At 55.7% G+C, this 22,625-nt stretch overlaps 1 protein-coding gene and 2 long non-coding RNA genes across 3 annotated transcripts in view; 2 read left to right on the top strand and 1 right to left on the bottom strand.

The window, feature by feature from the left end:
- The window catches only part of SPNS3 (spinster homolog 3 (Drosophila)), a 44,202-nt gene extending 28,280 nt beyond the window's left edge, over positions 1 to 15,922 (top strand). Inside the window, exons 9-12 of the mRNA XM_005869025.2 lie at positions 7,735 to 7,800; positions 14,204 to 14,302; positions 14,440 to 14,611; positions 15,545 to 15,922. Of these exons, the coding sequence (XP_005869087.2) occupies positions 7,735 to 7,800; positions 14,204 to 14,302; positions 14,440 to 14,611; positions 15,545 to 15,618 (411 nt within the window). The 3' untranslated portion in view covers positions 15,619 to 15,922. The remainder of the gene's footprint in view (positions 1 to 7,734; positions 7,801 to 14,203; positions 14,303 to 14,439; positions 14,612 to 15,544) is intronic.
- On the top strand, positions 9,629 to 11,214 carry LOC106723581. The gene is made up of 3 exons (XR_001362634.1): positions 9,629 to 9,967; positions 10,665 to 10,732; positions 10,943 to 11,214. It is a non-coding gene; the product is annotated as an uncharacterized LOC106723581 (long non-coding RNA).
- Positions 15,923 to 18,638: 2,716 nt separating the features above from the next.
- Positions 18,639 to 22,625, bottom strand: part of LOC106726570 — a 6,377-nt gene continuing 2,390 nt past the window's right edge. The window contains exons 2-3 of the long non-coding RNA XR_001362635.1: positions 21,165 to 21,240; positions 18,639 to 19,206 (exon numbers count right to left, since the gene is read on the bottom strand). This is a non-coding gene — a long non-coding RNA (uncharacterized LOC106726570). The remainder of the gene's footprint in view (positions 19,207 to 21,164; positions 21,241 to 22,625) is intronic.

The raw sequence follows: 22,625 nt of genomic DNA, 5'->3' as shown, positions 1-22,625 counted from the left end.
GAGAGAGAGAGAGAGAGAGAGAGAGAGAGAGAGAGAGAAACATCGATGTGAGAGAGACGTCTATTGCCTCCCACACACATCCTGACCTGGCCAGGGATTGAACCTACAACCTAGACCCTAAATCGAACACTCAACCCTCCCCCTCAGGTGCATAGGCAGATGTTCTAACCCCTGAGCAATGCCGGCCAGGACCCAGCCTCCTGATTTTTGTTAGTTATATCATTAGTTTTACTTTTTCTAGATGTATAACACCCACAGTCTGTTCTGTAAGTATAATCCTTCTGGTTGTTTGACAGCAGTCCCAGATTTAAATAGATGCAGTGCTCACTATCAGTCCCTATACATAGATCCTCCATTCCTGAGTTCTTTATTTTGCTTCTCCTCCTAACCGGGTAGATTTGGGGGGTTAAGTAGTTGTATTCATTCTCCCTCGTCCCATGTCCCCCCAGAAAGGCTAGAGAGATTGTATTCCTTTGGTTCATTCATGTTTGAGATCGTCTTCTCCTCTTCGACTCTTTACTTGAACAACATCTAAGTGGGTATACACTCCTGGCTCACATTTTCTTTCCCTCATTCCTTTGCAAACATTTGCTCCGTTGTCTTTTGGCATCAAATGTTGCCATGGAGAACGAAGTTAGCCTGATTTTTAAAAAATCCTTCATGTTGAGTCACTTTTTCCATCTGGATATCTGAAGGCTTTATCATTCATTCCTGAAATTCAGTAGCTTAGCTAGGATATTAGTTATCTCTTGCTGTGGAACAACTCACCCCAAAACTTAGCCGTTGAAGACAACACACATTTATCACCTCTCTGTTTCTGTGGGTCAGGAATCCAGGCACAGCCTAGCTAGGCCCTCTGCTTCATGGTCTCTTACAGGCTGCAGTCAAGGCAAGGGAGAGAAAACAAGACCATCTTGGGAATCATGTCGGAAGACGCTTACCATGGCTAGGCTATGTCTCAGTGGTAAATATCCTACAAAATCTCTTCCTAATAACATTAATGTTCTTCTCCTTTTTAAAAAATATGTTTTTATTGATTTCAGAGATAGATAGATAGATAGAAACATCAACGATGAGAGAGAATCATTGATCGTCTGCCTCCTGCACCCCCCGCCCCCCAATTGGGGATTGAGCCAGCAACCCGGGCATGTGCCCTGACTGGGAATCAAACTGTGACCTCCTGGCTCATAGGTTGCCGCTCAACCACTGAGCCACGCGGGCCGGGCCTAATAATGTTCTTCTTATCTGAATCAGTGCGGAGTATCCTTCTTCCCCATTTCAACTCTTTGAATATTTCTTATGTTTGTTTGCTTTTACTTGGGTTGTTTCATCTCCAGGGCTGGGCCTAGAGTGAGGCAAGCAAGGCATTGAGGACGCATAATTTCAGGAGGCGCTCACTCTCAGGTATTGACTCTGCCCTTGTGTCACCTGAGGGTAAGCAGCTCCTTAAATCCGTGCCTTAGGTGCTTGCTTGCTCCAGTCCCGCCCTGAGCACCTCCACGTGTCTTCCATATCATTTACTTCTCTCTCATGTTTCCTCCTCTTGGTGTTTTAAAAAAATCACTAGTCAGTGAGATTATATCAAGCATTTTCTTTATATCAGTAAGTCTTCTGTTAATGCCTATTCTGTTTCTAGCTGTTTATAATGTGTTTGTTCTGTAATAATGTTGTTTTCTGTTTTGCGCCCCCCCTACCCCCCATTTATTTCCTTAGGTCTGTGATATTCCTTTATATCTCATCCTATGGGGGTTCATTTCATCTCTGAGCTCTTTCTTGATTGAATGAACATTCAATCTAGTTTGAAGCAATTATAAGGAATTGTCTTCTGTTCCTTCTCATATTATCTGTCTTCTAGGTTGGATTCTTTTTTCTCTCCACCCCTATCCCCTCTTCCTTCCCTTCCCTTCCTTTCTTCTTCCCCTCCCTCCCCTCCCTCCTTTTCATTTCTTTTTTAAAAAAATTTATATATTTTATTGATTTTTTACAGAGAGGAAGGGAGAAGGATAGAGAGTTAGAAACATCGATGAGCGAGAAACATCGATCAGCTGCCTCCTGCATGTCCCCTACTGGGGATGTGCCTGCAACCAAGGTACATGCCCTTGACTGGAATCAACCCTGGGCCCCTTCAATCCACAGGCCAATACTCTATCCACTAAGCCAAACCGGTTAGGGCTCTTTGCCTTGCCTTCCCTTCCCTTCCTTTCTTCTTCCCCCCCCTCCCCTCCCTCCTTTTCATTTCTTTTTTAAAAAAATTTATATATTTTATTGCTTTTTTACAGAGAGGAAGGGAGAAGGATAGAGAGTTAGAAACATCGATGAGCGAGAAACATCGATCAGCTGCCTCCTGCATGTCCCCTACTGGGGATGTGCCTGCAACCAAGGTACATGCCCTTGACTGGAATCAACCCTGGGCCCCTTCAATCCACAGGCCAATACTCTATCCACTAAGCCAAACCGGTTAGGGCTCTTTGCCTTGCCTTCCCTTCCCTTCCCTTCCCTTTCCTTTTCTTTCTTCTACTCTCTCTATCTGCTGAGAATTTCCTCCTAGCTTGGGCCTGGGCAGCTCTGCTCAGATACTGAATTTGCTTTGATGGTCTGTGGGCGACTTTGCTCTTGACTCCCTTCCAGCCTTCTCTGTGACATTCTCTTCTCCAAAGGAGTGGCAGTTGGAGTTGAGCATTAGGTTTTCTGCCGCCTGAGGGAATTGCAGGGCTCAGGTGAGGCCTGAGGAGTCTTTGTTCCAACACCTGGGCTCCCCGCTCTCTCTTCTGGGATTTAGGTAAATGCTCTACCATATTCTACCTAATGACTGGGTGTGTCCCTTCTGGGATGGGGGCTGTGCTCTGGCCTTGAGTGGAGTCAGTAACTGGAGCTATTGTTCACTTTCTCTACTTGCTTTTGCCCCTGGTTCTCAGCCAGGAGCAAGGACTTAGGATCCTTCCGTTATTTCCCTCCCATAAGGGGATTTTGGAGAATAGTTTGGGGAGGGAGCTGGGAAGAGCTCTGCGCTCTACTCTAGTTCAGAACTATGTTTGTTTTTCCCCTTGTCTGCCAATACTTAATGTTTGTCTCATTAAGTTTTGTTCTTTGGTGAAAAACAACATTTTTCTGAGTTACTCTTTTTTCCTTTGGGGGGAAAGGGAAGTCTATGTTGCAATTTCAGCCTTCCATCTTCACACAGGAGCTGCTCCAGATGACCTTTGAGGCCCCCTCTAGCCCAGACCAGATCATAGCTCTGAGTTCACTACTTGCCCAAGGAGGGATGTGTCCACCACCACCCAGGACAGAGCCACTTGGCAGTGACTGAGGCTTTACATCCAGAAGGGAATTCTTTCCTTCTGAGCTTTGAGGACTCCTGAGCAAAAAGCAGGGATGGAGGCCCAGTATCTGACCAGCCTGGTGCCCACGGGGGAGGCTTGTGAAGTGGTTGGTGGGGCTGTGCCAGCACGAGTGCCCACCACAGCCGTAGTGAGGGTCAGCTAAGGATTTTTCTCTCTGGCCCGGGGTGGTGGGGGCAGATAGCTGGGCCATGCAGGTGCCCAAACTTGGGCAGGGCCTTTCCTACAACTTAGCCCTGGAGGGGCTTCGTGAATAAGCCCTTTTCTCTTGCATCTTGGGCTGGAGTAACCAGACCTGCCAGGGGCTTCCTCAGAGGGACGGTAGAGACCCACTGGCCCTTCCTCCGAAGGCCCCACTTCCCTGCCAAGATCTAGCAGGTGTCTCTTCTTGGATGGTCAGCAGAGCCCCCCTGGAGAGCCCACGGTCTCACTCCCCACCTGCCTGCCTATCAGGCTGCGGGCTGCTGCTGGCCCCTGGGAAACAGGTGGTGCCCTTGTGCCCTGAAGCCAGTCCCTGCAATTACAGATTGGCAGGCCCAGGGGCGAAGTGTGCCAGCCAGCACGGCAGCTTGCTGGCAGCCAGTCTGTGCCTGGGGCCTGTGTCCTGACTGGGCCAGCCTCACGGGGAGAGGAGCTGATCCATGAAAGGAGACGATCGGGTCTTAGCTCTGTCCCCGTCTCCATGGGCCCATGGAGGATGTCTGCCACCACCCTTCCTGGCGGGGCCTGGAATCCGTTCTTTGCAGGTCAGAGGTCAGATACTGCCCAACTGCACTTGATCTTAGCCAAAAGGCCAAGAAGCGATGATACTGCCCAACTGGAAGACTTAGGTGGACCAAGGTGAAGACACTGCCCACCACCCCATCAGGACTGAGCCTTCTCTGGGCAGGGGCTTCCTCTTCCCTCCGGCTCCCTCCCCTGCCGCCCTGTGTGTGCAGGTGTGCCCGAGGAGAGGTGTGTGTGTGTGTGTGTGTGTGTGTGTGTGTGAAGGTGTGAGTGTATGCACGTCCATGTGCATGAGTGCGAGGTCACGAGCATGTTTGTGTACATGCATACGTGTGTGTGCACATGTGATTGTGTGTGCTGTCCATGTTATGAGACCACAAGCATGCACACGCACATGCTAGGCTGTTTTTCACCAAGTGAGCATGTACCAGTGTTTACAGCCACCGTCTACTTGGTTGGTGCTTTGGCCACCTGAGTTTTAATGTCATTCATGTGACCTGCACATGTGTGTACTTGTGATGCATGAGTTTTATGTGTGTCCCAGGTTATGAGTGTCCATGTACATGTGCGCATGTGAGATTGTGCATGTGTGCTGAAGCTTGTGTACACGCGTGTGAGGTCTTGCATACACACGTGTCTGTGCGTGCTTGTGTGCCTGCATCACAGTGTGTGTGAGTGTGTGTGTGTGAGTGTGTGTGTGCCTGCCTCCGTGGACGGGGTGATCAAGGCCAGGGCTAGTCATCAAGGGGGAATCCTCTTGAGTCTGAAATGGGAAAGGCCAGAGGCTGAGAGGCAACACGGTTCTCAGGCTCCAGGCAGCGTTCCCAGGCCCTGTCACCCAGGGGGACTCAGTCAGGGTGCAGGGGAGCGCGATGAGGTGATGAGGGGACAAGGGCAGAATCCGATTTCCCTTTTGGAAGTCCCCTCCAGCGCTGGGTCGGGGGTGTGGGGCCTGGGAAACTGGTGAGGAGGAGGGAGAGGGGAGGCCTGGACCGGGCCAGCAGCAGTGGGCAGGAGGGACGGGCGATTGGAGAGACGTTTAGGATGCAGAATGGACAGGACTCAGTGACTGGAGGGCTGTGAGGGTGAGCCGTGTATGGGGGGGCTCCCCCTCCCACTCCCCGTGTGTGGCCTGAGTGATGGCGTCCAACAGGCTTTCCCAGAGAGCAGCTCTGGGGCTCGCTGGTGGCCATCTGTCTGGAGCCTATGTCCTGGCTGGCTCATCCAGTGAGGACAGCGACGTGGGGGCACAGCAGGAGACAGCACGTTTGGGGACCTGGTCAGTGAGAGGAGCCTGTGGCCATCGGGAGAGGGTGACCAGGAGGTGCCTGCCTGTGGGGCTGAGGCAACCACGTAGGAGTAGCTTCAAACAGTCGGCTACATTCTTCACGGCAACTGCATTTCAAGCCACAGCCCTTTCTCAGTTTTAGGAACCAGAGTCTGACCTGGTGACGGGCGCCCCTGAGCTCTCAGACCCAAGCTGCACGCAGCCTGTGGGGAACAGGAGCGGTGCCCGGCGAGGGTCCCAGCTGTAGAAGCACAGGCTGGAGGCGCCTGGCAGAGCGTCTGGGCCACCCGATTGCTGCCTGGCTGGGGAAACCAAGGCCCAGAGGGTGGTGCCCTCCCCAGGGTAGCCCGGCCTGGCAGGGTGGGGCTGGCCTGTCCACGGGGAGGACACACCCCTTTGTTGGAGGGCCCCTCCTTGAGCCTCTGTCTCAGGAGACTGTAATTGTGGGATTGGGAGGCGGCGTCTCCGCCCGGCCTTTGGCCCCTGCAGCCGCCGTGTGGAGAGGATTTGGTGGCTTGGGGCCGGTTTCCAGGTGTGTCAGGAAACCTGGCACCCTCGCCGGCAGCTGCGTTCAGCCTGAATGGCCCATTGTGGCTGCAGCCTCCCTCTGATCTGCTCTATTCTGGGCTCGGGACGCACCCTGCCCAGCTGCAGGAAGGAAAAGGTGTATTTCAGCATGTCCTGTGGCTGTGAGGGGGCAGGGAGAGGCAGAGTGTGCGGTGCCAGGGTGGGTGCCCGCCACAGGCTGGAGGTGGCGGTCCAGGTGGAGCGGCTGGAATGTGAGGGGAGGTGGCTGTGAGCCCAACCCAGGCTTTCATGTGGCCTCAGGAGGCTGGGGGGACAAATCCTGTCAGGCTGGAATGCGGGCCTGCGGCCTGCCTGGGCCTTGCCTGGGACCTGCCTGCCAGCAGGTCTGCCTCCCACCCTGTGGGTGCCCAGCCCTCCTAGGCCCAGAGGGAGACCCGCCCTGCCCTCAGGGTTCCCCAGTTTGGGTGCAGAGGGCCAGGGCCTGGTTAGATGAGAGAACACACAGCTGCTCCCCCTCCTCGGTGGGTTCTGCCCTCTCCCCACACTGGGCCATCCTCCTGCCCGCCCCGCCCGGCGTGTGCATGCCCACCTCTCTGCCTCTGCTCCAGCGGGTCCGCTGCCTCCTGCCTGTGGGCTCTTCTCAGCCCACCCTGATCTTGCCCACCCTCCAGGGCTTTGCTCAGTGCCACCTCCAGCCGGGGCCCTGCCCGTCCTGGGCTTTCCGCTGCCTCTCTCCTGCCAGCTTCGCTGGGCATGTGGCTGCTGAGGCCTCTGTGGAGCCTCCCTCCCTGCCCCCCAGCTTCCTGTCCCTCACCTTGCACAGGGCCAGCCACAGGGCTGAGGGGCTTGCCAGAGAGGGTTTTGCTGTGTGACCTTGGGCTTGAGCCTCCTCACCTGTGAAATCGGTGTAACAATATCTACCTTAAGAGGTGGCTGAGAGGTTAGGTGGGGGACAGATTGACCCTGCCTGGCACACAGTAGGTGTGTGTGCAGGCAGTGAGCCCTTGGTTCCTCTGCCCTGGGTGCTCACAGGCCTTTGGAAGCCAGAGCCTGGGCTGCCCAGGGCACAGCTCTGTGACTCCAGGAATGGCGAGTTCCACCCCAATAAGCTCTTGGAAACTCAGAAATAAGACTTCTTTTTCTCTTTCTTGCTGCTTCATTAAGCTCTTCTTGAGTGAGTGGAATGAGGATTGTCCTAATCCTTTGGCACGAGGAGGGGGTTTAGGGAGCTGGGAGAGACAGGCCTCCTGTTACCAGCAGACATTGGGGTGGGGGTGGGGGACACACAATAGGCACCTGATCAGTGTCCACAGGCCTTAGGGGAGCAGAGAGGAGGCAAGGGCTTTGCCCTCTCCCAGACTGTTGTCCTCCCTCTAAAGGTGGCCTGGAGTCCTGGCTGCCTCCTGCTGGGGCCCCAGGGGTGACCTCAAGTGCTGGACCCGGGGGCTGCCCATGAGAGAGTGCTGTTCCCAGGCCGGGCCTGGCCCCCCTCTGGGTCATGGCTGCCAGCCTGCCCCGTGGGAATGCCCACCCACCCTTGAGGCTGCCGGAATATGAAATGGTTCCAGACTCAGCCATCCCAAGAAGTCTTTTTTTTTTTTTAATATATTTTTATTCATTTCAGGGAGGAAGGGAGAGGAAGAGAGAGAGAGAGAGGAACATCATTGATGAGAGAGACTCACCGATTGGCTTCCTCCTGCTCGCCCCACACTGGGGGTTGAGCTCATCCCAGTAAGTCTTGATGGGCCTTCCTCTGTGCAGCCTCAGTCTCCCTCTCCGCAGCGGGAAGAGCCATTGCTCGGAGGGGCCGGTGACTGAGGTCCAGGGGCCTCACCCGCTGCCCTTTGTCCACAGGTGTTCCTGGCCCTTGGGGAGCTGCTTCTGTCCTGCAACTGGGCAGTGGTTGCTGATATCCTGCTGGTAGGTGTGGGGTCAGAGTGGGGGGCTGGTGTTGGGGCCTTTGAGCAGCGGGAGCTGGAATCGGCCTGGCTCAGGCTGGACCCCTGCTGTTAGGTGGCCTGGATGTTGGGAGGGAGACCCTGGGGTAGGGGACCGAGGTCACCGAATAGGTCCTTGGCCATGGGCTTCTCTGACACTCATAAGCGTCTCCTCTATCACCCATTTTGCAGATGAGCAAATGGAGGCGCAGAGAGGGCAGGGCCCGGATGAAGGGCACACAGCATGCAAAGGCCCTGAGCCAGAACCGGAGCCCAGGCTTTCTGACTCCAGGGCTCCCTTCCTCCCACCCTCTTTCTCGACAACACTGCTTTTCAAAAAGCAGGCTCCTTGGCCTCCCCTCTGGGCTTGTAGATGGGGATGCTGGACTTTAGGGCTCTGGCCACTGAGCCCAGGCGGGTCTGGGCCATCACAGCTCCCATGCCAGGGGCTGTAATGAGGCCGGATGCTGTCCTGACCGCATCCCTCTGCTAGGTCCAGAGTCTCCCTTCTTCCCAGTCTCCCTTCTTCCTTCTCGGAGACACCAGGGAAGGGCTTTGAGCACTGAAGGGCTGTGCCCTGTGGATGACACAGGGTCCCAGACCTTGGGGCACCCAAGAGCCCTCATCCCTGGGCACAGGGGATCGGAGCAGCTTGGCTGAGCGCTGTCCTGAGGATGGGGTGGCCAGGGCACGGGCTCGGGTTCCAGAAACAGACCTGGTTTCAGCCCTGCTGCTGTCCCTTTCGGGCTGTATGACCTAGGCCAGTGGTCGGCAAACTGTGGCTTGGCAAACTGCGGCTCGGCAAACCGCTGCTCAGCAAACCGCGGCTCGAGAGCCACACGTGGCTCTTTGGCCCCTTGAGTGTGGCTCTTCCACAAAATACCGACTTCTGCGCATGGGCCACGAAGTCCGCACGTGGTATTTTGTGGAAGAGCCACACTCAAGGGGCCAAAGAGCCGCATGTGGCTTGCGAGCCGCGGTTTGCCGACCACGGACCTAGGCAAGTGCTTCTGAGCCTCGGTTTCCCTGCGTGGCAAGTGGGGATGAAACTGCCCTATGGGTTACTGTGAGGGTGAAATGAGATGGTATGTGAGAAGCTTTGCCCGCTGGCTGGGATTCTGAGAGCAGTTCAGAGGTTCCCACTTTCTCATCCTCCATCTCCCAGAGATATCCTGGCTCCTAGAACCTGCGTTCGAAAGGGCCGTGGGGAAGTGCAGTCACTTAATCAGCCGACAAGGCCTGCTTGAGTACGGCTGCTGAAGGGGTGCTCACTCCTGCTCCTCCCCGGGGCCCAGGCTCAGCGGGGTAGACGGGCCTGCGGGGTCTTTGACTCTGGGTGGCTGTATCAGCTGCAGGGCGGGCAGGTCTTCTCTTCTCCTCTCTCCACACAGGGTACCTGGGCTCCCGCCCAAACTCAGCTACAGACCTGCTGAGTGGCCTTGGGCCTGTTTCCTTGTCTGTAAAAAGGGGTAACCATACAGGCCTGGCGGGGTACATGAGGGAGCCTGCAGGAAAGCCCTGCAGGTGAATGGGAAAGAGGAACGTGTTGGCAGACATTTTCTTTGTGGAATTGCCCACTTTCAGGCACAGGGAGCTACCTCCGACCCCACATAGCTGTTCTCCCAGGCGGGTCAGAGGGAGCTGAAACCGGCCCCCCGCAGCGCCCTCGCCTGCCCCCCACTGCGCTGCTCCCTTTTCCACGCGACAGCACCAGAGATATGCGAAGACTGCGCTCATGTCCCCCAGTGTCTGTGTTCGCAGGAATGATTAACCTGGCCCAGAAGCGCCCTTTGTAGGGCTGTGTGTGCTGGGGGTAGGGGTTGGGGAAAGGGGAGGGCTAGGGCCTGCTCGGCCATAGTTGGACCCATCTGGCTCTGCTGGGGAGCTACCCAGGGGGCCGGCTGGCCGTAGTCCAGACCCCTGGGTGCTCCCTGGGGTCCTTTCCTGGCCCGGAGGCCTCCAGCCCCCAAGCTTAGCAAGGCCCACCACCCCGGGAAGGCTTCATGGCCCATTCTTCTGCCTCCCCGCCTTCCCGGAGCCCCTTAGCGAGGACTGCCTCTGGGCACTTTGTCGGTGGGAGCTGGGCCAGCGCTTGCAGTCTTGGGAGCTCAGGTCCCTGGCAGAGAGGACGTGGCCTTGGCCACGCACAGGTGAGGGGCAGCCGTGGGGACCTGGTGTGTGGGGAGGAGGAGTAGATGCCAGCTGGGAGCAGGGCCAGGAAGGAGAGGGAGGTGAAGAAGGAGACCTGGAGTGCAGACCCAGCCCACAGGAAGCGGTGCCCGGGGAGAGACAGGATGGCAGCTGAGCTGGCAGAAGATCCTGGGAAGCTGGTGTTGCTTTTCCAGAGATGGGGCAGGAGCAGGGAGGGGAGAAGGCGGGGGGTAGGTGAGGGCTGCGGGGAAGCAGCCTGGATCAGGGCAGGGAGTGTGTGGGGACATGGGTATGGCCGAAGGGTCCCATCTGTGCGCAGGCTCTTGCTCCTGAGGCACAGGTGGTCTCATTGGGCAAGACCCAGGGAGTGAGGAGGCCCCGGCTATGAGGACAGGTGGGCTAATCCCTGCTACCGCATCCGGCGGGTTCCTGAGGCCTCCACGGAGGCGGCCTCCATGTCCACCCTGCCTCAGGAGCACTGCTCTCTGGTCCGAAAGTCCACAAATAACAGAGGCCGGATTCTCCCGGGGAAAGAGACCTTAGGGCTCTCTGGTCCAGTGGTTCTCGAAGCTCATTATTCAGGTTTGGGGAGCTTGTTGCAAATTCAGCTCCGATGCAGTGGGTCTGCACTGGGGGCCAGGCACCTGCATTTCTAGTGGACGTTCCATGGGATCCTGACATAGATGTCCCTCGCAGCACACCTGGAGCCCACTGGTCTGGCACGGCAGCTCCTCAGTCCGTGAACCCTCTGCAAAACTTGACTAGTGCAGTCCACCCCTTGTTCACGTCTCTCTGATAAGGAGCTCCCTCCCTGAGCCCTGGGAAGACCCCGGCCTGGCTCATCCTGTTGATGAAAAGGATCTGGCTCCATCACAGCCAAGACCCACCTGAGACCCACTCCAACAAGCTCCCCCTAGCCCAGCTGGGTTCCCGAGGGCACTGCTCCCCGGAAGGCTAACAGTTGTGTCTTCCAGACGGAGCTCCCAGCTTCCCCAAACCTACCGTGGGCTCCAGCTCCCGCCCAGCCCCCTGTCTGTCTGGGCCCCACCTGGGGTGACCCAGAGTCAGCTCAGTCCAGCCCAGCCCTGGGGAGGAGAGCAGAGGGGAGCTCACGCCCTCTCCCAGGTCTGTCCTCTGGGGTCTGGAATTCATCTCCCACCTCCCAGCAGATTCCTCCTACCCGCTGCAGGGTAACTCCTGTGCTGCTGACCCAGTCCCAGCACCTCCCTGCTCTGCCTTCTGCCCTCCAGGTAGCTGTCTGCTCACACTCTCAGGGGTGTCTGCTCACACTCCCAGGGGGTCCCAGTGTGAGGGCTGAGTGGGGAGCGCAGGAGGCAGGCTGCCAGGGGGTCTGCACCTGATGGTTGCCACTCTGAATCTCTGTGGGCCCTTGGCTGGCGCTGGTTATACCCCAGGCTATAAAGGGAACTGCTCCTCTAAGGAGGGGAATAAAAACAGAGGTGTATTTGTCTCAGAATAGAGCGAGCCCGGGTGTTTGGGAACCCAAAAGCCTCTTGCTTCTACAATGACCAGCTGGGCTCTCCAGCAGCTGGCGGGCCCAGCCCTGGCCCTATGGCCACGTGGAGACAAGGGGGCCCAGAGCAGGCAAGGGGTTGGGGGGACCTACCTCTCTAGCCACTGCCTGGGGTTCCTGGGTTGGGGGGCGGGGAGGAGGATGGGAGCAGCCTGCCTGGATCTTACTCTGAGGGTCCAAGCAGCCCTGGCCCCCGAATGGGCTTTTTTGGACACTCAGGGCCTGGCCTCTAGGAATTCCTGTCCTTTTCCCCAGAACTGCTAGTGAGTAATCACATAATTATGGGGTGAGAAGGAAGTGCTTGGGGAAGGTGCAGCGCTGTGGTCAGTTCCTCCTCAGGCCTGTTGGCAGGTTGCCGTGATGGGTGGGAAGCCCCGCTTTCTCAGCACCTGGAAAGAGTGGCTCAGCACCAGTGACCCCAGGATGAGTGGGTCACCCACAAGAGTGACGCCAACTACTCTGCCCTGCCCACCCACGAGGCCCCTCTCACCAGACCCCCTGCGGCTCCCAGTCCCTGGCCTCCTGCTCCCTTTGCTCACACTGTCCCTGGCCTGGAATGCCCCACCCCAGTCTCTACCAGCTACCTGTTTGCAGGGCTAGGGATGAACCTGTCCTTCTTATCCTTCTCTCTGCTTTCCAAATGTTCTAGAACAAACACATAAATACTGTGGAAAGGCTCCTCCTTGCTCCTAGCGGCTGAGTGGTCAGTAGGCCAGGCACTGGAGGGAGAAGGCCTGGGATCGAAGCTCAGCCCTGCTGTTTCCTGGCTGGGTGACCCTGCAGGTTACTCACCCTTCCTGTGGGAGGTTTGCTTACCGAGAAAATGTGGATAATAATCATATCCCCTCATGGCTGGGCTGAATATACATATGCATATTCATTTGTGTATATCTGTACATACATATATACATATATACACACACACATACATTTAAATATATATACACACACACATAAATATACACACATAAATATATATTCACATATATATATATTCACATATAAATATATACATGTACATATATATTTAAATATATATATATACACACACATAAACATACACACATAAATATATACTCACATATATATATTCACATATAAATATATACATGTACACATATATAAGTGATATGCACACAGGAAGCATTTAGTACATGTTAGTGATTATTCTCATTGTTAGTGCTCTCTGATGGGCTCTAGGGACACCTAGCTCTCAGGGAGAAGCCTCTGCAGTGGGAGGCTCCCCTGTAGCTGCTCCGTGGGGACCGTGTGGCTTCTGCTTGAACCCCCCACCCTGGGCCCTGCCACAGCTGTGGGTCCAGGCAGGGTTTTTCCTGGGACCAGTTTCCAGATCTACTTGATTTATGTAGCAGTCCCCTCTGTGCCTGGTGCCTCGCTGTACCCCAGGGACCCCAAGAGAAATTCGGAGCTTTGCTGCCCAGCCCTCCTGGAAACCACTGGTCTGGCACGGCAGCTGCTCAGTCCGTGAACCCTCTGCAAAATCGGACGAGTGCAGTCCATCCCCTTGTTCACGGCTCTCTGACAAGGAGCTCCCTCCCTGAGTCGAGAGGGGTTACACAAGGGCCGTGGGAACTCAGGGCAGGTCCCTGAACTCTGAAAGGCTTCACAGAGGAGGTGACCCAAAGGTCAGTCCCAAAGGACAAAGAGGGATGCTCCAGCTGGACCAGAGAGGGAAGGCCGGCCAGGCAGAAGGCACAGCACGTTCCAATGTCCGGAGGCGTTCTGCCTCCCAGTCGTAGGATGCTGTTTCCATCCGATGTCCACAGAAGCCTCCAGGTACCAGATGAAGAGCGATAAGAGCATAACCCTCCGGGGAGGCACTATTATTATCCCCACGTGGGGAGGAGGAGACTGAGACACAGAAAGCAACTTGCCCAAAGTCACACAGACATCCTGACCCCAGAATTCATATTCCCAACCTCCCTACCCTCTTCCGGGTTGTTGTGTGGGCCTCCCCATTTAGGCTGCTGTTGGTCTCTGCCAAGTGGAGCTTGGACTTCCCCTCCTCCTCCCCCTCCTCCTCCTCCTCCTCCTCCTTCTTCTTTTTAAAAATATTTTTATTGCTTTCAGAGAGGAAGAGAGAGGGTGAGAGAGAGAGATAGAAACATCACCCACCACTGAAGATCGAGCCTGTAACCTGGGCATGTGCCCTTGACTAGAATCCAACTTGGGGCCCTTTAGTCCCCAGGCCGATGCTCTATCCACTGAGCCAAACCAGCTAGGGTGGGCTTGAACTTCTGAGAGAAAGGCCCAGCTGTCCTTCCTCTGTCCTGCCCAAGGGCCCACCATGCCTGCACCTGGCGGTGTACCCACTTTCACCCTGGCAGCCTGCACTGCTGCTTTCCGGGCCCCTGAGATGGAAGGCCCCACCCACCTCTGTTGTCCCAGCCATGCCTTGTCCCTGCTAGTTTAAGAGCAAACCCTCAAGAGGGGTGGCCTCAGCAGGGGCCTTGGCACCCCCATCCTGGGAGACCAGGGAGTCTTCCTGAACCTCGGTGGGGCCTGCCATTTGGTGGTGGGGCTTCAGGCACTGGGGTCGTTGACTCCCTTGCGTTGTATTCCCTGGGCCAGCCTATCACACCTCCGGGTCTTGGCAGGAGAGAAGCAGGTGGGGGCATGAGGGGGCACCCACTCCCTGCCCTCGCTTGGAGAGCTACCCTGGGGCTCCTGTGCTTTACAGTCAGTGGTGCTGCCCAAATGCCGGGGGACCGCAGAGGCGCTTCAGATCACAGTGGGCCACGTCCTGGGAGACGCCAGCAGCCCCTATCTCATTGGACTGGTAAGGCCATGTGGGTGGCTGGGCTGCGGGCGGGCCTGAGTGTGTGTGAGGTGGGGAAGGTCTGGGGAGGAAATGCATGTGGTGAGGCCTGCAAGCTGCCCTGGTGGGCCTGCAGCCCCAGCCTCCCTTCTCTGCAGATCTCCAGTGTCCTGCGGGCCAGACGCCCCAATACCTACCTGCAGCGCTTCCTCAGCCTTCAGCAGAGTTTCCTGTGCTGTGCTTTCGCCATCGTCCTGGGGGGCGGCTGCTTCCTGCAGGTTGCACTGCACCTGGAGCAAGACCAGGCACAGGCCCAGCAGCCTGGCTCAGGTACCTCCACCCCTCACACCCATGCCAGGCTCAGGGCTGAACCCCATAGGAGCAAGGAGCACCAGCCACCCCCTGAGCTCCTGGCCAGTTTATTTGTTTGTTCATTCATTCATCATTCATTCATTCATTCAAAAATAGTTATTATGCCCTTGCTATGTGCCAGGCAAGGTTGCAGATGCTGGCAAGTGAATGCCAAGTCCAAGTTCTCATGGAGCTGATGCTCTAGAAGGCAGAGATTCATGAAACAAACAAACAAAAAGCAAAAGATGGAGTGTGTTTGAGGTGATAAGTGCTACGGAGAGACATAAAGCAGGAAAAGTGGGCCGAGAGGAACAGGTAGGGGCAGTTTAAAATTTTCAAAAGGATGATGAGGGAGGTCCTCACTGCACAGGTGACATTGGAGCAAAGATTTGGAGTTGAGGGCATGAGCCAGTCAGCTGTCTGCGGGGAGGAAACAGCTAGTGCAAAGGCCCTGTGGTGGGATGTACCTGATGTGTTTGAGGACTGGCAAGGAGGCTAGTGTAGCTGGAGCAGGAGCGAGGGGAAAGGCATAAGGGTGGCAGCAACGGGGTCAGAGCATGGGGTGTTTCGAGGGGCCCTTGTGGGAACTGGGGCTCTAACTCTGAGTGAGATGGGGGCCCTGTGGGATTTCCAGCAGATGAGCCTTAAGGCAACTGATTTATCCTGCAAAAGCATCACTCTGGCTTCTGTGTTGAGAACAGACTGTAGGGGCTTGGCAGTGATGCAGAGAGGCCACAGGAGGCTCCGCAGCCTCAAGGGAGAGCAGCGGGGCTGGGACCGTGGTGGTGGCATTGAAGACGGGGTCGGATTTGGAATTCGTTTTGAAAATGGAAGCTAGAGGACTTCCTGACAGGCCTGGTCCCAGAGCTCCTTTTGCCTCCTTTGGGGTTGGCTGAGCTTTTCCTCACACAGGGACCCCGGATGACGAGGATGTGGAGTGCCAACGCCTGCTTCCTGGCACGGACGCTGCCACAGAGGACTCCTGAGGCCCCCCAGTCCCGCAGCGAGGAGTCCCACCCACCCTGTCTGCAACCCCGTTGTTGGTCTCCACAGTGTCAGTGCCTCTGCTCACCCTTGGCTGTGGCTCTGGGACTCTGGCCGAGCTGCACCTGCCATGTCTTTGCTCCCAGCTAGAGAGCTGGCCGTGCCTGTGGCGGGGCTGGGAATTGAGCTATCAGCACCCTCCGTGGGAGGCCTGGGCCTGCGCCTGCACCCAGCACGGGGCTGCTCTAGCCTGGGGTCCTCAGCCTGTCTGTCAGGAGGCCCTGATTAAAGTCTGGCCAGTACAAAGCCCATGGATTTCAGGCCTTTGGGCCATTGTGTTATTTATAGTCTCGCCGTGCCTCTGCTGGGAGTGGGAGCAGGAAAGGAAGAGGTGGGGAAACTGAGGGAGCCGCTCAGATGGGTCTCTAGGCCTCTCCACCCTGGACTTCCCACTGTGACTCAGTGTCCCCACTCTGCAGGGCCAGGAGGCCCAGGACACCCCTCTCCGTGAAGTCAGCCTCTGAACAAAAGGCGGGGGCCGAACCCGTAGTCCTGGAGATAGGTTTCTGCGAGGGTGCGGTGTGGGTGTGTGGCTTCAAGTTCCAGGGAGCTGCACGGAGGCGTGCCCAAGCCTGCGCAGACCCAGCCGCCCCAACCACGCGGGGCTCACAGGGCTGAGCAGGAGCTCTCCTGGCTGTGCCTTGCTCTGCACACTGGCCCCCACCCCGTCCCCACGCTCTGACCCTAGCACAGCCCACTAGGAGGGCTGGCTCTGCGGGACTCCCACTGGGCTCAGAGCAGCTGGGCGCAGTGGGCCCTGCAGGAGATCAGCAGCTTCCAGGCGGGCGGCATGTTCTTCCGCCTGTGAGCATGAGCTCCCCTCCCCTCCCCTGGTGCCCGGCCAAGCGATCGCTTGTTTACTTGCTGATCGCCCCCTTCCCTGTGCCAGGCTGTGCCTGTCTCCCAGCAGCTGTGGGCAGGGCAGTGACCCAGCCCTATGCTCACCTCCTGGCCCTTGCTTGCTCCATCCCTGCCCCCTGTGTGCCCTCCCTGTGCTCTTTGGTGGATGGGACAAGTTCCAGGAGCTATAGACTCTCGCTCAGCCCACGCCTGTTCTCCAGGCCCAGCTCTCCCCCAGGAGAGGCCACACCACGCCGACCAGCCCCTCAACCCAGGATTTGACACTTGGAGCTCATGAAATGGGGGGAGCTGTCCCGTGATAAGAAAAAGGATTCCTGAGGATATTTAGTAAAGGGTTCTGCACCCAATTACCATGTGGGTGGGGGGTTCCTACGGCACCAAGCAATTCTCTGACGCCAGCTGGGTGTCCTGAAGTCCCACTCGGTTCTGACAGTCTACCCAGAGATGGCGTCAGACCCTACAGGCTAAGGGTTCAGTCCTACAAGCCTCCCCCACTCCCCTCACTTCTGATGCCAAACCCAAGTCCAGGTTGTTACCTGTGCCTCTGACCAGCTAGGCCTAGTGAGGCACACCTATGGGCCGAGGAACGGATTACATCCCTCAGAAGCCTTTGGGGAGGTGGCCTAGGAGCTGGCAAATAGCAGAAGTTGTGGGGGAAGGGAATTCCCAGTGGAAGGAAGAGACCAGGCCAAGGTATGGGAAATGGAGCAGGTCTGTGATGAATGATGGGGGGGAGAGGGGGAGGTATGGTGTGGCAGGAGAGGAGAGTGCGTGTGTGTTTTAGGGGAGGGAAAGGAGGCAGGAGAGACTGGCTGGGACCAGAGGGGCTCAGATGCAAGCTGAGGAGTTGGGGCTTGAGTCCTGTAATCTGGGACAGTTTCTTCTGACTTCAATGGATTCTGGTGTTTGGGTTGCTGGGCAGGGTGGGTGGAGCTTCTCAGGACTGAGCTAGACAAGATGCTGGGCAGGAGTTTATAGGATGTTATCATCGGAAGTGGTTTGAAGCAGAGTGGGAGCTTCGGGCCTGGTGGACTCTGGGAGGGAGAGACCAGTACCAGACTGCGCTGAGGTCACAGGTGTAGGTCGGTGTGAGCTCAGCCACTCAGAGTAGAGCAGAGGAGTGGCCACTGGAACACACCTGTCTGGCTTAAAGGGCATTTGCTTTGTAATCCCCGTCACTAATACTCGGGACTTGTTTGTTGGGAATGTCACGAGGGAACATGCTGCTCAACAGGTTGAGGTCCTCAAGCCTGACCTGCTCCCGCAATGTATGAACTGCTCTTCCCAGAAACGTGCCGCATGCCAGGTCCCAGGTGTCATCCTGGCATGCGGGTGTGCCTGCAGTGTGTGTGCCTGTGCTGCTCCTTTCTGTGTTGGTGTACGAGCATGTGGAGATGTGTTTACAGGGTCTTGATAAAAGCTCTTCTTCCGCCCTGACCCCAGGCTTGAAGGATTGAACATGTGTATCGAGATGATCACCCCAACCCTGGCTGTTCCCCTGCAACACCAGACATCAGCCTGCCTGCTTTAGTCCCTGAAGTGTCTGTCTTTCCTCCATGCCTGGTGGGTTTGGGGGTGGGAGGCCTGTGAGGTTCCTTGGTTTGATGCAGACTCTAGAGACAGAGCTGTCAGGAGGCAGCAAGAGGTATGTGACTGCACGTGCTCCTTCTGTGTGGCCACGCCAGTTAGGGTGGTAGGGTTGTGTGCAACAGAAACTACCTTAAGTCGGAAGGAAATGTATTGGAAGCACACCAGGAGTTCACAAAATTGATGGGAAGATAGGAGATTCAGGAGCCAGGGCTCCTTGGATCATCTTACTGGGCGGCCTTCACCAAGCTCCAGACAGATTTTCCCTGTTCTTTTGCCACCCTACTCAAGATTTAAAACACTGGGCAAGAGGATCCTATGCCAGTGATGGCGAACCTATGACACGCGTGTCAGAGGTGACACGCAAACTCATTTTTTTGGTTGATTTTTCTTTGTTAAATGGCATTTAAATATATGAAATAAATATCAAGAATATAAGACTTTGCTTTACTATGGTTGCAAATATCAAAAAATTTCTATATGTGACACGGCACCAGAGTTAAGTTAGGGTTTTTCAAAATGCTGACACGCCGAGCTCAAAAGGTTCACCATCACTGTCCTATGCCATGCCTTGATGTCTAACTCCACTAAGATCAGGAAACGAGGGTGCTGTTAGGAGAGGGGATGGACTCTGAACATCAAAACAAAACAGCAATGAAAGGGGAAAAAAAGACCCCCCCCCCCACAAAACAATAAAAAACAAGAGAACAAACATGGTGTCCATTGCAATGGTCTTGGGCAGGCCACTGGTCCTATCTCAGATGCAGTCTCTCCATGGGAAAGGGAAGAGGCTGGATTCGATGTCTTTCAAGGGGTTCTTCTTTTCTGATGGTCTGTGTCCATGACCAGAGGAGGATGAAGCTTCTGTCATTTAGAAAGTGTTAAACATGTTCAGATGACAGAACAGAAATGCCTGTGTTTGTGGGGACTCAGAGCCATCTGTTCTGAGCAGGAGAGAGAGGCAGAGACGAAGCATTGTGAGAAAACTCCTGAGCAGGCCTGGGCTGGGGATGGAGGGGCTCCAACAAATCCGAGCTGGGAACACCTGGCCAGGTGCCTTCTCCCCACTTGCGGGTGGTGACCTGGAGAAGGTAATAAAAGGGCGGACAAAAATGGCACTTAGAAGCTAATGGAGGGTGGAGTCAATCTGGGAGAAAATGCCTTTTCCAGAAGGGCCGGGAGAGGAATCTGGCTGGTTTTGGAGTCGCTGAGAGCAATAGACACATGATACAAATCAACACATACTTCTGAGCACCTGCTAAATGTCATTTACTCATTCAATCAACAAACATTCTCTGAACACCTCCTGTGTACTGGACGGCAGGGATGAATCAGACAGGGTATGGGCCCTGGGGACTCAGAGCCTAATGTGGGGCGGGTGTGTGTGTGGGTGGACAAACATCAGCACAATGTGTGGGTGGGATGGAGGGACACACAGGTTACTCAGGTAGCTCAGAGGAGGAAATGACAGTTGCTCAGCTGGCTCAAGAAGGGCTTCCTGGAGGAAACCATGTCTGCGCTGGGTTTCTAAATAATAAGTGGGAGGAGGCAACTAAGTAGACAGCGTAGGCAAAACAAAGAGGAGAGAGCCTGGGGAGGGGGACCAGCCCATGTGACGCTCTCCGTGGTACTGAAACATGGGAGAGGGATAGAGAGTTAGAAACATCAATGAGAGAGAGAGAAGCATTGATCAGCTGCCTCCTGCACACCCCCTGCTGGGGATGTTGCCCGCAACCAAGGTACATGCCCTTGACCGGAATCGAACCTGGGACCCTTCAGTCTGCAGTCTGACGCTCTATCCACTGAGCCAAACCGGCTAGGGCAGGACAAGGGCTTTTGTGTGGATGGGAGAGCAGGAACTATACACAAGTGGCCCCAACTCCTGCCACTCCTCTGGGCTCCAGGAAGTATAACTATGCGTGAGTTTATGGAGCTCAATTTTCTGTGTGGTGGAATGTAATTTTGAGAGATGGGCAGCAGGATCTGAGGCTAGAGGTTGGCATGGGTCACAAAGCGTTATGAAAGGTTTCGGAGATCATATTAAGGACCTTAGATATATTTTTTTAGGGAACTTAGATATTTTTAATCCCACAGGCAGTAAGGAGACATGAAATGTTTTTGTGTAGGGTAGTGATGGGGTCATACGTGTGATTTAGAAAATTGCTGGCAAGAAATATTGAGAAAAGACTAGAGGAGGATGTTGGGGCAGGTGGTGCTGAGCTTTAAAAGGGTCCAAGTGAGATGGAGAGATTTGTACTAAGTCAGTGAGCAATGCAGACCTTGGGAGATATTAGAGGAGCAAATGGAAGGGACTTAGATGTGGGAGTTGAGCGAGAAGAAGGAGTCCCAAATGGCTCCCAGATTTCCGGCTTGGTGACAGTGTAGATGATGATGCTATTTGTCAAGAGATAAATGATACTGGGGTGGGGGAGGTTTAGGAAAAAGATGATGAGTTCCATTTCGGATGTGCTGAGTTCAAGGAGCTGTGGGAGGTCTAGGAGGGAATGTGCAGAAGACTGCATATGGACCTAGTACTTGGAGATGAGGTTGTGTCTAGAGATGGAGATTGGTGTGTCATGGGCACGGGGTGAGGGCTGAAAGCCCATGCCTTGGTGAGAAGCTGCCAGGGGAGAGTGTGCCATGTGAGAAGGGAAGAGACTGAAGCCTGAGCTGGAAACATTCTCATGTAGGGGGATGGGTGGAGGAGAGGTAGACTGAACTCCCAGTTGCTTCCTTGGTGATATGGAGACAGAACCCTAGAAGTCCTTTGACCAATGGTCTCATGACTGCCAGAGGCTCTCAGAAGGCTGCTGTCACTTGCCGGGGGGCCACACAGCCAGAAAGGACTATGGCTGAAAGGATGAGGAATTTGGGGGAAGCAGAAGGGGCCCCTAAGGCTGGGCTTACAGCCGTGGCTGTGCCTCCTTCACAGCTGGACAGTCTCACAGTCGGACACTGTGCTCCAGCTGGTACCATCGCACATGAGGGTCATTGCCAGGACCTAACCCCAGCCCCATGGAGCTCCTAGGTCTGTCTTTACCTTTTTAGTCACCTGTCATCCCAGACCGCCCATAGGAACTTCCCCTGTCCGGCTTTGCAGGCTTGGACTCGGCAAGCTGGAAAGAGGCAGCGAGGCAACTTTCAGAATGAAATCTGCTTTTCTAACCCTTCCGTCACAGTCAGTCATACCCAACATGCCAAAGCATATTTTTAGTCATTTCTCAGAATTTAAAATACACCTCAAAGGTGTCAAAAGCCATAAGCAGCTTGGGAATTAACTGCTCACAAAAGACAGTGGGTCGGTGGTGTGTGGGGAATGCCTCATGCTGAGTCACCCGTTTGCCATGTCATGACTCACTGTGGCCGACACCCTCTGAGAAGCACCTGCCTGTGGACTTTGGATCCCGAGGAGCCTGAGGTAGGAACTGAGCTCCCAGCCCAGGGGGTGGTGTTAGAGCCCCCCCGCCCCCCACTCCCCATCAGCACCTGACACTGACGAGCCGCGTGCCCATAACGGGGTCATTTCTGGGCCCTGGGCCCTGTCTGTGAAACACATGGAATAATTCTGGTTTCTCAGGTTCTGTCTAGTTCTACCATTCTGTCCTCAGCACTTCGTACAGGATTTTAATTTCAATCAAAGCCTCAAACGCATGAGTGGGGTGGGGGTGGGGGGGAACGGGGCAGAACCTCAGCACCTCTGAGATGGAAGACAGGAATCCCCCTCCACTGACCACTCCTTGACTTCCAGATTGTCTGATTCCCATCTTTCCATCTACCCCACAGAGAGAAACTGAGTCCCAGGGAGTCTAGGCCAGGGTCCTGCCACCCTCCGGGGCACAGCTGGGCTAGGTCCAAACCCCTTGTCTTCCATTCAGGGGTTCCTCCCTTACCTACTGCACAGCTGGAAGCTGACACTTGGGGCTGCCACCCACTCAGGAGAGGAGGCCCCTTCCTAATGCCCTGCTTCTGGTGGAGCCCTGGCTCTCGCTGCCCGGGGCTGCCTCTCTGTGAGACAGGGGTAGGGTCTCAGTGCACACACAGGAATGGGCCCAGGGTGAGGTTGGGGACTCATCTGGTTTCCCTGGGGAGATAGCCTCGTGTGTCTGTTGGAGACCTGGGTCCTGGGGTAAGGCCGCACGGCTCACGCTTCCTGGTTCTTACGCAGTTCTCTCCGAACTGATTACATGAGGGCAGGCGAGCAGCTGCTGGAGCGGCCACGGGTTCTCCTACAGGAGCTCCCCTCACCCCCCCACTTCAGAGACCCTCTCTCCAGCACGTGCACGAGCTGGAGCCTTCAGCTTTCTTCCAGCTCCGCCAAGGGCCCAGTCTTGTGGTAGGAAGTGGAGACGGCGGGCACTGAATGGGTTCTGGGGAGTCCTGCTTCCCGCACCCTGATCCTCGCCCAGTAGCTCCTGCGGTGGTGCGGCTCCAGCGTGACTGCGCCCCCGTCGGGCAGAAGGGGCTCTGCGGAAGGACACCCCCCGGGGCAGCACGTGCTGGG

Source organism: Myotis brandtii, unplaced genomic scaffold, assembly GCF_000412655.1.
Source record: "Myotis brandtii unplaced genomic scaffold, ASM41265v1 scaffold284, whole genome shotgun sequence".
In the NCBI taxonomy this organism is placed as follows: domain Eukaryota; kingdom Metazoa; phylum Chordata; class Mammalia; order Chiroptera; family Vespertilionidae; genus Myotis; species Myotis brandtii.
The sequence above is the reverse complement of the archived record's forward strand: the minus strand, read 5'-3'. Positions and strand labels throughout refer to the sequence as shown.